This window comes from Hemibagrus wyckioides, linkage group LG08 (genome assembly GCF_019097595.1).
Source record: "Hemibagrus wyckioides isolate EC202008001 linkage group LG08, SWU_Hwy_1.0, whole genome shotgun sequence".
Taxonomy (NCBI): Eukaryota; Metazoa; Chordata; class Actinopteri; order Siluriformes; family Bagridae; genus Hemibagrus; species Hemibagrus wyckioides.
This window is the reverse complement of record NC_080717.1, coordinates 11,376,507-11,391,205: the sequence shown is the minus strand read 5'-3', so window position 1 is coordinate 11,391,205 and position 14,699 is coordinate 11,376,507. Positions and strand designations below refer to the sequence as shown.

Genomic DNA, 14,699 nt, shown 5'->3' with positions numbered 1-14,699 from the left:
ACAGATCATTAATTCCTACCCTGCTATAATACAGTGTTGGAAGCATAAAAACGATCTATTTTAGATATTTGTGCTGCATAGAAAATTAGCACCAGGAGTGTAAATATTTTAATTTGTTCATTAACTAAGGGTGGTTGTTTATGCATGAAACATCTAGCCATGGGGGTCACAGTCCAGTGACTTCTGTGCCGGTCCCAAGCCCTGATAAATAGAGAGGGTTGCGTCAGGAAGGGCTGGTGGAAATTGGGCTACTGTTGGTCGAAGAAGTAGAGGAGAGAGGAGAGTGCGTAGACAGGTAAGGACTGAGAATAGGAACTCTGAATGTTGGTACTATGACAAGGAAAGGTAGAGAGCTGGCTGATATGACTGAGAGAAGGAAGGTGGATATACTGTGTGTACAGGAGACCAGGTGGAAGGGTAGCAAGGCTCGTAGTATAGGAGCAGGATTCAAGCTGTTTTATTATGGTATGGATATTAAGAGAAATGGGGTAGGTGTGGTCCTGAAGGAGGAGTTTGTGAGGAATGTTCTGGAGGTGATGACAGTGTCAGACAGGGTGATGAGTCTGAAGTTAGAGATTGATGGAGTGATGTTGAATGTTGTTATGCAAGCTGTGTTGTTAGTTGTGTTATATTTATTTAAATAGATATAAATGGGGGAAAAAGAACTGTCCAACATATTATTAAAACCTGAAAGAATAATGGTGAACCATCATCCTCGAGGAAGAAATGTGGTCAGAAAAAAATCTTGAATAGACGTGATTGGAGATCACTTAAATGTCTGGTGAAATCAAATCGGAAAATAAACAACAGTAGAACTCACAGCTATGTTTAATAGTGAAATTTAGAGCATTAAGAGCACAGTGTGAAGAGTACTCAAAGGGATTGAGACTAAACTGCTGTGTAACCTTAAGAAAATTCTGTGAGGCTAAAAAAATAGGCTTCAATTTGCTAGGGATAATAAAGAGCAGACTCTGAGGCATAAGAAGGATAAGTCCAGATTTACGCTGTTTCAGAGTGATGGGAGCATTAGGGTAAGAAGAGAGGCAGCTGAAGTGATGAACCACCCGTCATGTCTAGTGGTCCGTGTGTAGGAAACACAGTGCTCCATGTGTAGTTACAGTAAATGGACTAAATGAAGCTTTAAGGCAAATAATTAGCCTTGCTGATTTTTTTGTATTCAAATTTCCTACAATATAAAAATCCTACAAGATCTTGGCCAGAAATAATGCAACTTTGGATAGAAATAAATGTTGTTACATTGCATAAGCTTATCGAGATGTTGCCAGGTCCAATGTGTTTTGTAATGAAAGCAAAAGGTTGGTCCAACAAAATATTTGAGTGTGACTATTTTTTGCCAGGCAGTGTCCTTAAAAAGGAATGAAATGAAATTTACAATATTTAGAAATTTCTAAATTAAGAAAGCAACAACCGGAAAATACGGTCCAAAAATACAGTCCAAAAATACGGTCCAAAAATACGGTCCAAAAATACGGTCCAAAAATACAGTCCAAAAATACAGTCCAAAAATACAGTCCAAAGGTCTAACTAAGAAAAAAATGGTGCTGGATGGAATTCATTTATTTATACAACAATTTATTTGTGTAAATATACATTTGTATATACATTTCTTTCTTTCTTTCTTTCTTTCTTTCTGTAAGTGAAGGTGAGGGTCTTCAACAGCTCCACCTTCACTCAGATCCTTCACTAGATGTAAACCATTCATGTCTAAGGATTTCTTCAAATGTGGGCCAACATTCAGGTTCCGCGTCAAGACACCAATTTATCAGATTGTGGCAGCCTGTGTGTCCAGTGATGAGATATTATAGATAGTGCTTTGACATTTAGATAGATATTAATATTATTAAAAATACAATTAATCTTGTAATGCCAGTTTTACAACTTCAGCAGTTCTAAATGGTGATACTTCTACATTTTCTCACCTTCAGATACGCCGGGAGTGAAGTACATCTTCCTGGAAACGATGTCATCCTCATTATGGAAGGGCAAATGTCCGCAGACCAGGTAACACAGGAGAACTCCCAGACTCCAAATGGTGGCAGGATAACCAAAATACTCTCCATCACACACCCACTCAGGTGGAGAGATACTCCAAGTGCCTAAGCAAAAAAGAGAGAAGGAGCACCATCAGCACTGTTGAAAAAATAAAAAATTCACTTAATTCTCTTTGATTTTGTCTCGTACCTATTATGCACTTACCTTCATATTCTGTGTAGGGTGTGTGAGTGAGCATATCTCCACAGCCAAAGTCAATTAGCTTCACTTCCAGCGTGTCAGGGTTGATGAGAAGGTTCTCCGCCTTGATGTCACCATGGAAAACACCGGTGTGACAGCAGTGGCGAGCGGCTTTAACCACCTGGCTCATGATTTTTTGAGCCAGTGCTTCCGCATACAGCTGACGAAGGTTTAGCAGCCACTCTGGTTCCTTTTCCTTCCCTTGGTGCAGCTTCTCAGCCAGCTACGAGACAGACAGCAAAGGAAAACTGACAAAATATTTTGCATATAAAACCTTGGAACCATTTTACAAATATCACTAATCATATTTACCGCAGTGGTCATTTCCATCGTGGTCTTGGTGATTTGTCATGGTAACATAGCAATTGCTGTAGCGATGGCCTTGAAGTACTCAAGGGTTTGGTCAAAAAGGCCAAACTCAGCTAGCCTGCTGGCATGGTAGCACTTGAAGATCTAAGACAGACGGAGTCATTGGAGCTGAAGCCGGAGGGAGCTGGAGTCATTAGCAGTCTGGTGGAATTGACCCAGGAGCGTGGAAGAGCTTCGCCGGTCCCAAAGTGAGCAGGTTCTATCTGGAAGAATCTGTGAAAGAAATATACCTACCACATTAGTCCTTCAGGAGGCAGACCTTACCCTGCTTGGCTGGCAGAGCCTGGCTCTCCACTGTGTTGTTCTGCTGGAGGGTGAAGGGTTTAGCGGTGCTCCTGATTGGTCTGCCGCATTTTGGTGTGCTTTCTTTCACTCCACCTTGCACACTAATTTAGCGGCACTGGCCATGGTGCTGATCCTCTGCCTCCTAAGACAGGATGGCCGCCAGGCCTGTCTCTGAGGCGTCAGTGTGAAGGGTAAAGGGAAGGCACAGGGTGAGCACTGTTTTCAGCTGCAGGAAAGCCTGTTTGGCCTCCTCAGTCCACTGTACTCAGTCCAGTGGACCTTTCTTGCTGAGGTCTAAAAATTGAAAGGCAATAGAGGAGAAGTTAGGGATAGTGTTGGAAGCATAAAATTGATCTACTTTAGATATTTGTGCTGCACAGAAAATTAGCACCAGGAATGTAAATATTTTAATTTGTTCATTAACTAAAGGTGGTTGTTTCTGCATGAAAGACAATTATTAAAGTAATGATCAACATTTTCATATAATTCCATATTCATTTTGCTGCTGTCTATCTGCAAGTGATATTACAGAATAGTGATTCAACACACACAGTTCATAAAAGCTTTTTGCTTTTTCTATTTTAAACACCTGCAGTTTGGTGGATGTGTCTCTGACAAACGTAAACTGCATCTTACATTATTTAAAATGTATTCACACACAACATTTTTGACTTTATAAAATGGTTCTCTCAAGTCTTGCTGATCGGCCCCTATTAAACAATATAAAAAGTAAGACGTTGTTTTTTTATATACATAGTTTAGTAGCCTACAATTGTTTTTGGCAGAATTTATCATTATAATCAATTTAATTATTTCCTGGACTTTGTATCAACATAGTCCATCAGCATGCATGTTTGTAAATGCAGGAAATTTTCCCCTATTTTGTGCTTCCCCACTTCTCAAACCAAAGTTACACCCTCGGTTACACCATATACACTATATGACCAATATGGAGCTATTTGGAATAAAGCCTAAATTAATGGCAAAAACATTTTATTTCAACAAATTAAAACAAACATGCTTCGAGTCACATTTTGAAAAAAGCAGCCTTGTTTCACTCATAGTACCAATCCCATTTTCACCCCAAAACAAAATAGATATTATTAATTGACAGTATTATTATGGTGAAACAAGATTCTAGGCTTCCTAACATCCTAGAATATGCAAAAAAAGACTTTCTTTAATAGTAGTAGTAGTGGCTGCAGTGATGGTGATGATAATGTTATTGGTTCATTGTACCAAATCGGTATGACAGTCCCGATTTATTTATCTATCTAGCTATCTATCTGTCTGTCTATCTATCTATCTATCTATCTATGAAAAACATTATATATTATGTTTTCAGTATAAAATTGGATGTAAATACCACACTCAACATTTTAAGAAATCATGTTCATATTCATATTCATGAAGTTCTAAATAGGGATAGGAATGAAAATCTGAATATTTTAAAGGAAAACTGTCTGATCAGTTTTAGTTACTGTGAATTGTAGGGTTTATAAAAGAAATATATTTATACCAGAAAGTTTTTCAGTGACATATGACGTACACTACCACTCAAAAGTTTGGGATCACTCAAAAATTTGATTGTTTTCCAAGAAAATACACACGAAATTAGTCTGAATAGAAAATATAGCAAAAGAACAGGACATGCTGACATGTCAGAATTAGAAATAATGATTTTGATAGAAATGATGAATGTTTTCTTCTAACTTTGCCTTCATCAAAAAAAAAAAACACCTTTTGCAGCACTGGGCAATCTGGTTGTCAATTTTTCAAGATAATCTGATGAGATTTCCCCCCATGCTTCCCGGAGCATCTCCCACAAGATGGACTGGTTTGATGGAGTCTTCCTCTGTAGCTGAAATCAAGCTGAAATATGAAGTGATACCAAACTTTTAAGCGGTAGTGTAAGCTTTCTTCAAACTTCAGATAACGCAGTGGCTGCGATTGGACAAAAAATAATTTTCTTTTGTTTACTGTCAATTATATTTAATACACAGATTAGCTTTAAATTATAATATTAATTTCATCAAAATTAAGAAAATTCGGGGATTCCAGACAACACTTCCGCTGGGGGAAAACGTCATTTCCGGGATGCCGTGGGGCGGAAGTTACTGGAACCTGCGGAAGGAACTTTCAGCAGCTTTTTAATGTTTACAACGCAAACAAAGCCTAGAAGCCTTGATTAAAACTGCATCAGGTATGTTTATTATCGTTTCTCAACCCACACAGGGTTATACTTATTATAAATTGCATGTCTGTCTAGAGGGAGAGATTTCCGTCGATTTGTTTGCCTTAGCAAATTTATCTTCCAGAATGTTTCTTATTATGCTAGTGGCTAAATAACTATGTCAGTCGGGTTATTTTTCTCCACCCGTATTCTGATAAACCCGCCTTGTTTGATTCGATTGTTTGGTGCATTTTGTGACAGACTGGTGTATTGGCCAATCCGGGCTGATGTTGATAGCCAATCAATGTACATGGGGCGTGGTTTGTCAGAATATAGGTGGGAAAAATAAGTCGCGTTTGAGTGAGTCAGTTCGAAAGCTAGAGGGTATACACTCATGTGATGATGTATTTAGTGAATGATTGAACAAGGGATGAGTTTATAGTGCGTTCTAGTGAAACAGGGAGGAATGATACAGCGTTATTTTAGCAAGCTGCCCCGTTTTATTTTCAGTAGCTAACACTGCTAGCCAAGCTGATTGAGTAATCAGGGGATTTTTGCCATGCCTCTGTAACGTTTAAAACAACAACATTGCTATTTGGATTTTTTCCTGGTATTCAGCGATATAGTGTAGTCATTTTCTGTATCTTTAATGCTCGGATTATCTACAGGTTCTCTTTTGCTGTGTACAAATTGACAAAACAGTTCTCAACGCCTTAACTCGTATAATCACAAATATTGTACTAGTTATTTAGCCTCAGTGTAACGTTTATATTATAGCATTTCAAAAACTGATTAAAAAGGTTTGCTGGAAATACGAATTGACCTTTTGATCACAGCTGTGAGTGAGTAGAGCGATTTTGTCGGTATAGGCGTTTCTTCTAGCGGTTGCCATGGTAATAACGTTTCTTAGTGGGTTGCGCTAATAAACTAGCGTTTGACATCAGTTTTCTTCAGAAACATTGTGGAGGGAGATGAGAAATAGCACAGTGTGTATATATACGTATCATATCACTGTATTCACTCCCATTGATAGTTGCACCAAGTCGCTGTTACGTCACTAGACACGCCCACATCCAGTCCCCTCACGGTCGCTGTCACTCATGTCACCAGCTCTCACTGAAAACTCCATTATCTCTTGTCGCTTTGTGAAGATGTGGACGTAGAATAATATACAGTGGCTTGGTGCAGTGACTACCAATGGTCATGAAGACAATGCTCTCTGTATATGCATGACTTCAGATCATATTATCTATTCATGTATGTGTATATGTAGTTCATTCTCTCATATAGAATATAGAGAGCGGAGCTTCTCAACAGCCAGTGATGTATTTAGAGTGAGCCAACCACAAACCTCAATACAAATATCAGTAGTAAAACCTACAAAGTGTTTTGTATCCATGTTGTAACATTTCACTTCTGTTTTTTACTTTATGATGTGCACTTGAAGTAAATGTCATTACCTTCATCCACACTGATCAAGCATACAACAAGCAAACATTATGACCACCTGCCCAATATTGTGTTGGTCCCCCTTTTACTGCCAAAACAGCCCTGACCTGTCGAGGCATGGAGTCCACTAGATCCCTGTAGGTGTGCTAAGATGTTAGCAGCAAATCCTTTAAGTCCTGTAAGGATCCTTTTAAGCAGATCCTTTACGTCCTCCATGGGCCCCACCTCACAAATTTCAATACTTAAAGGATACTTACAAGACTTAAAGGATAGTTTTGATAGATACTGACTACTGCAGACCGGGAACACCCCACAAGAGCTGCAGTTTTGGAGATGCTCTGATCCAGTGGTCTAGCCATAACAATTTGACCCTTGTCAAACTCTCTTAAATCCTTATGCTTGCCCATTTGTCCTGCTCCTAATACATCAACTTTGAGGACAAAATGTTCACTTGCTGCCTAATATATCCCACCCACGAACAGGTGCCATGATGAGGAGATAATCAGTGTTATTCACTTCACCTGTCAGTGTTATGCCTGATCGGTGTATATTTACATGAAATCAAGACAAGCTCTCATTTCTTTTTTTAATGCAAATGCATTGATTATACATTCAGAGATTTAAAAACCTTTAAAAAAGAGAATATTTTCGGTCACCCTTGTGACAAGATGGTGTAAGATTGGAGCTGATGTCTGTGTTGTAATCTCACCAGTTTAGCAAGATGTGTTCTTTCCTTTGTGTTTGTGTGTATGTGTGTGTGTGTGTGTGTGTGTGTACACTGAACTGATTGTCTTTGTAACCATTCTGCCTGAGCAACGTGATGACCTTCAACATTGTTTCTGCACTCTGCAGCTCTGTGCTATGGCGATCCTTTTCGCTGTGGTAGCTCGTGGAACCACCATACTCGCCAAAAATGCCTGGTGTGGAGGAAACTTTCTTGAAGTGACGGAGCAAATTTTGGCGAAGATTCCATCTGAAAACAACAAACTAACCTACTCACATGGCAGGTATGAACCGTGAAAGCTCCTATACGTTTCTGTTGAATCTGCACAGGTTTTTAAACATAATGACTGACGTAATCACTCTTGTTTTCAGCTATCTCTTCCACTACATCTGTCATGACCGAATTATCTATTTATGCATCACAGATGACGTGAGTATGAGATTGTTTTGAATTTCCCTGATGCTTCAAGGTTTTGGTAATTGCATAATGGTAAAACCGGTTTGCTGATGCACTTCATATCAACCTGTACAGATGTTTCATTTCTGAGCAACTGTTTTAGTGCAAACCATGAGTCTGTCTTGCCTGTGATTTTGTGTGTGTTGTGTGTAAATGTTTGCGTAAGCCACACTGAGCTAAAACATTCCTCCAGATTTACCAAAGTTGCAGAAACACTTGCGTTACTCACATGATCTCCCATAAAGTGCACAGCGTGACCCAGGAACAGCTCATTTGCATTTAGTGACGCTCACAAAACTCCTTAAAAGGTTAAAAAAACCACACTGAGGTTTCTAAAGTGTGATGTGTGCTAAACCTCACATCACACGTTGAGGTGTTTGTTCACAGATTACTGTGCACAGACAGACCAGTTTAAATGATTCATTTTATTTGCTATAATTTCTATACTTTTATTGTATTTTTTATATTACTTCCATATTAATGCAAATAATACAAACCACATGGATTTACAAAAGCTTCTCAGTGGTGTTCCTAGTCCCTGACCTGGTGAACAAACATGAGGATGTGTTTAAATTAGAGACTCCATAGCTCTTCTATAAGATCCTCAGGATAAGAACCTGTACTAAATACTCTTAATGTAATCAAAAGAAGTCAATTAAATTTATACTCGTATATTCTATATATAAACGTGCTGTAATCCATGCAAACTATATAATATCGAAGAAAGGTTTGCATTAGTTAGTCTTCTTATGCTTAAATGTACACACGTTCAGGAGTAGGATGTGATTGTTTTGCCAAATTTCTCTTGTAAACGCTCACACAAACGATTTACAAAAAAACCCCCGATTGTATCCAGCTTGACAAATGAGGGCCAGTATTTATTTATTTATTTGTTTGTTTTACATATTATTCTCTATGTTAATCAAGGTCAGAGTAAATAGTAGGGATGTAATGATGCATTCTGATCAGGATTCAATATTGGCTTCATGATTCAGTTCCTTTTTTGATAATGGATGCATGATTTGATTCAATTCAATTCACAGTATTGGGTTCGTGAAACGATTAAGTTTGATTTCAAATGAAGAAAAAGTATAACAGGAACGACTCCTTTTTATTTCTGAATCACAACAACGCAAAACAATGCACATTTTTGCCTGTAAAAAAAAATAAATACATCCGAAATAGCTATGAACAAAGGTTTAATATTGTAAACAAAATGTATTAGAGGTTTGCCGTATCTTAAATCCATTTGTAAATTCTTGACAAAATTTGATTGGACAAAAAAAGTCTCTGTGTTAGGGGAAAATGATTCATATTTTGTAACAGCTCATGAGGTGTTATTTTAATCAGGAACAGAGTAATAAAGTTTGCTTAAATGACTGAGCCATCATTTGAAAACTGTTATAATGTGGTTGTGAAATTATATATAATGTGTGTTGGTTGTTGTGATCTGGAGCTTAAGGGATCAACACACCCATGTTGTATTTGAATTCTATTTATTTCTATTCAAATTGTCTGTTTGGTCAGAAATGAATAGCTCTGTTTGGAGAAATGCCATATTTCGGTGTTAAACTCTTAAATCTTTTACAAGTTGAGCATTTTAGAATGAGACAGATGATAGTTCTGTGGATTTGTGTGCAGGACTTTGAGAGGTCGCGTGCATTCAGTTTCCTTAATGAAGTCAAGAAACGTTTCCAGACCACCTACGGCTCTCGGGCGCAGACGGCTTTACCCTACGCCATGAACAGCGAGTTCTCTAGCACTCTTGCTGCACAAATGGTGCGTGACGACATTTTCCCCACTCAAGCTTCCTGTCCTCCCTGTACATCACTGCCAAAGCTCTCTTAATGTACACACACACACACACACACACATATATACACACACACACAAAACATTTCCACCAGGTAGCCATTGTAATCAGTGTTTAAGGAATTCAGAGTATTAACTGCAGTCAGTCCTGGATGGTGTCTGTTGCATGTGCACATGACCAAAAAAATCGTGAGTTAGGATCACTAGTATGTTAAGTATATGATGACTGCTGACTGATTTAGGACTTTTGCAACCAAAGTAGATCAACAAACAAGTTCTGTTAGTGTCAGACACTTTTTTTTCTTTAGAGCAAAATCTCAGATTGTGAACACTGCTATGGCACGCATCAAAACACTTACCATAGAAAAGCTACATGGGACAGCATTATATCTATATGGCAGACAAAAATAATAGGCAGTAGCATAAATTAAACATGTGGGATTCCATATCAGAGCGTTTGACTGGATAAGAGCAGTTAGCAGAATTGTGGCAGCAGATGATGGATGATAGCAGAGTCCATCTAAGTGTGTGTACAAACTGTTATTCATGAAGAGATGAACTTGGTTGAGGTTTAAAGTGACATACTGCTCACACATTCTTCAGGGGGTAACACAGGCCCTAAAGTTTTCCTCGATAACATTTTGCTGTTGTATCTCATTCAAGACAAAAGCTGCATTTGAATATCTCTATGATTCTACTGTTATAGCAAGAAAAGCTGTACAGCAGAAGAGTAGAGGATAGACACTATAGCAACGGGACTGGTATAGAAGAATCAAACATATTAGAAGGCTTTGTGTACTCTCTTTAGTGCTATAGGTATTAAATGTTGTTCTTTGTGGTTAAACTGTACTTGCTGTTATTATCAAGTCAAGAAGCTTTTATTGTCATTTCAACCATATATAGCTGACACAGTGCACAGTGAAATGAGACAACGCTTCTCCAGGACCCTGGTGCTACATAAAACAACACAACAACATAGAGCTACAAAACAACACAGCTAAGGACAGACAATAAAAAACAGTACAGGACAGATACACAAAAACACAATATAGACAGAGTGCAGTGTGCAAAATAGGACAACTGTAAACAAGAGGGTTCACTTCTGTATAGCAGCAGTTGGTGGCAATTTGAATTGTGCGAAACCGCAACAGCAGCAATTGAATAATGTGCAATTATTATTATGACCCCTTAGGTTACATGCCGATCCAACATATCTGCATTGTATTCATACTTCACACACACTGTATACTGATCAGTATGTGCTGTATATAAAGCAGTAGCTACTGAATCAAATGGAGTAAAACTCTGTTGAGTGATGGGCTGGAATGATGAATTTCACTCTAGTATTTAATTCAAGCTCGATTTGCAGAGTTGTTGCACATCTGTTTCGTGAGTCTTAATAAACACTTGAACACTTGTGCATGAAAACCCCAGGCATTAGCTGTTTAAGGGACATGACAGGACCACATGCTGCAGTCATGTGATTGCTGTACTTGCTGGAATGTACCATTTTTTTAAAAGTGGGATATTTATCTGATCAACTCTTGCACAGTTACTGGTTAATGGAGTAAAGATGTTTGACATGTTCGGGATCACGTCTTGGGACCCGTATAAGCTGAGAAGTTGGTTAATCAGGGAGTTGACAGTTTCTCTGGTACAGTCCCATGATGTGCATGAGGGATTGTTACCTATTAACCAGTCACACAGAATGTTCTGAGTGTGACTAAAACATGCTTATTATTATTATTATTATCATTATTATTATTATTATTACAGTGGGAAATCACTATTTTGTAAGTAAAAATGAATATTCTGTTACATTCACTTACAAGAGAACAAGACCGTAGAAGCAGAAGGAAAATAAAACGATAATAAAATATAAATGGTAAAGTCTGCTCAGGTACAATGGAGGAAGTCCGTGTAATAGAAGCTTTGATTATTACCCAGAATACTCTCATACAGTTATAATGTAGTTTCACATTGTCAGAATAATATTGTTTCTATTTTGTATCGTATCACAGAAACACCACTCAGATCCAAGAAGTTCGGATCGGTTGACAGAAACACAGATGCAGGTGGATGACTTGAAAGGCATTATGGTCCGGAATATTGGTGAGACTCTTTTTTTTTTTTTTTGATCATTTGAACAATAGTTCAGTTCAGACAAAATGTGCCATATTTATGTAATCTGTTATCTCACATTCATCTTTTGATCCCAAACCTGAATGTCTTCAGTGTTTTATCAAAAGCAAGAGAATTAGCCTTGCTGTTCCAGTACCTTCAGAGGAAATTGGGTATAAAGCCTCACCCATCCCTGATTATGTGATATCAGTGATTCTGACCGTAACATGGTTTAAGGTGCCAGATGTGAAGGTTTGTAGATCTATTAGTGATTTTCAAATACAGCAGTTTATAGAGTTCACACAGAAAGATACCTAAAACAGCAAACATCCACTGAGAAGCAGCTCTGTAGACGGGAAGGCCTTTGTGATAAGAGATCTCAGAGGAGAATGGTCAGACTAGTTTGAACTGATAGGAAGGCTGCAGTAATTTATAAGCACTCTTTACACTCATGGTGAACATGGTGTCTCAGAATGCTGAATGTTTACATTTTAGATCTTGTAGCACAGAGAGGAGAGAAGCTGGAACTTCTCATTGACAAGACTGAGAACTTGGTGGACTCAGTGAGTATGTTTTCTTGACTTTTACACCTTGCTGTGTTGTTAAAAGTGATAGTGATGATGTTTTTCTTTGTTTCCTGTTCTTTTTATAATACAGTCCGTGACCTTCAAAACAACGAGTCGCAATCTAGCTCGTGCCATGTGTATGAAGAACCTGAAAATGACCATCATCATCATAATTGTGTCACTCGTGAGTAAAACATTAAAAGGCTTATGATGTCTTGCAGGAATGTCTTATAAGAGTTGTGTGAGAGTGCAGATGAATCAGGAGGGCTTTTAAAAATGCAGAATAATGTTAAATGATGAAGCCTGTATTCCTGAGTCCATTTTACAAATTTTATTAGTCACCTACTCAGCCATATGCCATATGACATGCAGCGAAATGGACAGTAAAGATGTAGAATTTAAGTATACATGTAGGAAGTCCAAATATAACATATTAATGCAGATTTGTGGCAAAAAAAAGTATGACTGCTATGAATAAAGGGAAGCAATTGTGCAATTTTAGAGTAATAAGTGCTCTAATAATACAGTTTTAAAGTGCCATTCGTAATACTCGTTAATAATTCATAATTGGTACAGCATTTTGGCATTTTAACAGGAAATGTTACATATTCTGTAAAAGCCTGTGAAAATGGGTCTTTGACTCGTGTACACTATATGGGCAAAAAAATTGTGGACACATTCCCCATTTTGCTGTTATAATAACTTCCAATCTTCTGCGAAGGATTTTCACTTAATTTTGGAGAGTGACCGTGGGGATTTGTTGATTAAGTCATAAGAATATCAGTGAGTTCAGGCAATGATGTTGTGCGAGGAAGTTTGGGGTGCCGTCAATGTGTCCACTTCATCCCAAAGGTGTTCAGTGGGGTTGATGTCAGGAATCTGTGCAGGACATGCTCCCCCGTGCGTGCACGTGCATCAGTCAATTAATCCAGCCATTCATCAGTTGCTTTTACACACACAGCTACCACCATGACCATACAGGGAATAGACTTAAATCTATGAGCACAAATTGAAGTAGTTTGGATAAAGGATAAAGAAACACATGGTAGATCATTTAAACTTGGAAGCTGAATGAATGAATCTATCCTGCTGCAGATAGATAGATAGATCTAAATAAAGTACTCTTAGTAATGAGCTGGTAAGATAGTAAAGTACTCTTTAATATTTCCCATTGCACATGCATATGAATGCCATACAATACTATTATTTTATACAATAAAGTCTAATAGAATTTCAAGTCTCTGTTTACAAAATTAAAATTGCCTTCAATATCAAAATTATGAGTTTGCTGATATGAAATTATTCAATGATTGCATTTTCAGGTGGTCCTGTACATCATAGTAACAGCAGCATGTGGAGGTGTGACTTGGCCCAACTGCCGGAGCAAGTAAGAAGTAAAGCTGGAGCTTGTTCCTTCATGCTGACCTGGAAGGGAACTAAACCACTCACTCAAGACCAGTACGCCATCTTTACATTTATCAGGTGTTCCTGATCTTTCTTCTGTTTAGCCTGACTCTCACAGCTGCAGGCTTCTTAACAACAACTGTGTAGCTACACACACACACACACACACACACACACACACAAAAACAGGACTCAGGAGAGCCTGGAAATTATTCTTTCCAAATCCTCCATCTTACTCCAGGATTCCCTGAGTGTTCCGATTGAGTCAGCGAATGTTTGTGAATGTGATTTCCCCGCCGAAATATTTTCTTTTATCCGACGTTGTGAAGCAGTTCTGTTGGTTCTGAACATGTATGTCAAGTTCTAACATGAAATCCCTGCTAGCAAGGAAGAATTTTACACACACACACATCTGCGCAAAATCAACAGTGTGTGTGTGAGGTGAAGAGTTGATTTTATCAGCGCACCGTACACAAGCTCATTAATCACAATGTACCGTTAGTCCTACTCAGCAGCCTGATGCGTAGAACATTTGTTCAAAATTCATCTTGCACAATAAAAATAAATGATGTTTGGTATGTTATGTATGTGTAGATGATGATGAATACACTGTATTATGATCACTATGATATATGTGGTGATTTGGGAAATAGTACAATGCCCCTTGTATCGATGGTTTTAGAAAATATTTGAAGAGAAAAGTAAGAAAACCAAACAACACAAATCAGTATATGTGCATCAAAGGAGTGTGGAAAGATACAGGTTTACAGACCTTTCCCTCTTAGGAGATAAATAACCAATGCACGGTTCTAACATGGTTAGTGGTATAAGTACCACTTCTTCATGTTTTTTAAGAGCAAATTATAATCCAAACCTGTACAGTTCATGTGCGCAAATCCTTAAATACTGTACAGGCCATGTACTTTTTTTTTTAACATGTACACAGACATTTATTCCATTCTGACCTACAGTAATGGTTTCTCTATACTGAGTTTATCAAAACTTTATCTCAAATTTTATAGTTTTACTTCTGCTCACACATGATCTATAGATTATGTATAATACCATGCTTTCTAGATTTTATTTC

The 14,699-nt window shown here is 38.0% G+C and overlaps 2 protein-coding genes across 2 annotated transcripts; one reads left to right on the top strand and one right to left on the bottom strand.

Moving 5' to 3' along the window:
- Window positions 1-1,657: 1,657 nt before the first annotated feature.
- LOC131357991 (serine/threonine-protein kinase pim-1-like) lies at window positions 1,658-2,583 on the bottom strand. The gene is made up of 4 exons (XM_058397426.1): window positions 2,566-2,583; window positions 2,218-2,476; window positions 1,941-2,117; window positions 1,658-1,798 (listed from the first exon to the last, which is right to left on the bottom strand). Exons 1-4 carry the CDS (start codon window positions 2,581-2,583, stop codon window positions 1,689-1,691), a joined length of 564 nt encoding a protein of 187 aa, XP_058253409.1. The 3' UTR covers window positions 1,658-1,688.
- A 2,408-nt stretch (window positions 2,584-4,991) lies between these two features.
- Window positions 4,992-13,790, top strand: sybl1 (synaptobrevin-like 1). The gene is made up of 8 exons (XM_058397372.1): window positions 4,992-5,110; window positions 7,382-7,536; window positions 7,625-7,682; window positions 9,351-9,488; window positions 11,543-11,633; window positions 12,138-12,205; window positions 12,300-12,392; window positions 13,531-13,790. The coding sequence occupies exons 2-8, from the start codon at window positions 7,391-7,393 to the stop codon at window positions 13,597-13,599; spliced, it is 663 nt and encodes a 220-aa protein (XP_058253355.1). The 5' UTR covers window positions 4,992-5,110; window positions 7,382-7,390; the 3' UTR covers window positions 13,600-13,790.
- The last annotated feature ends 909 nt before the right edge of the window (window positions 13,791-14,699 follow it).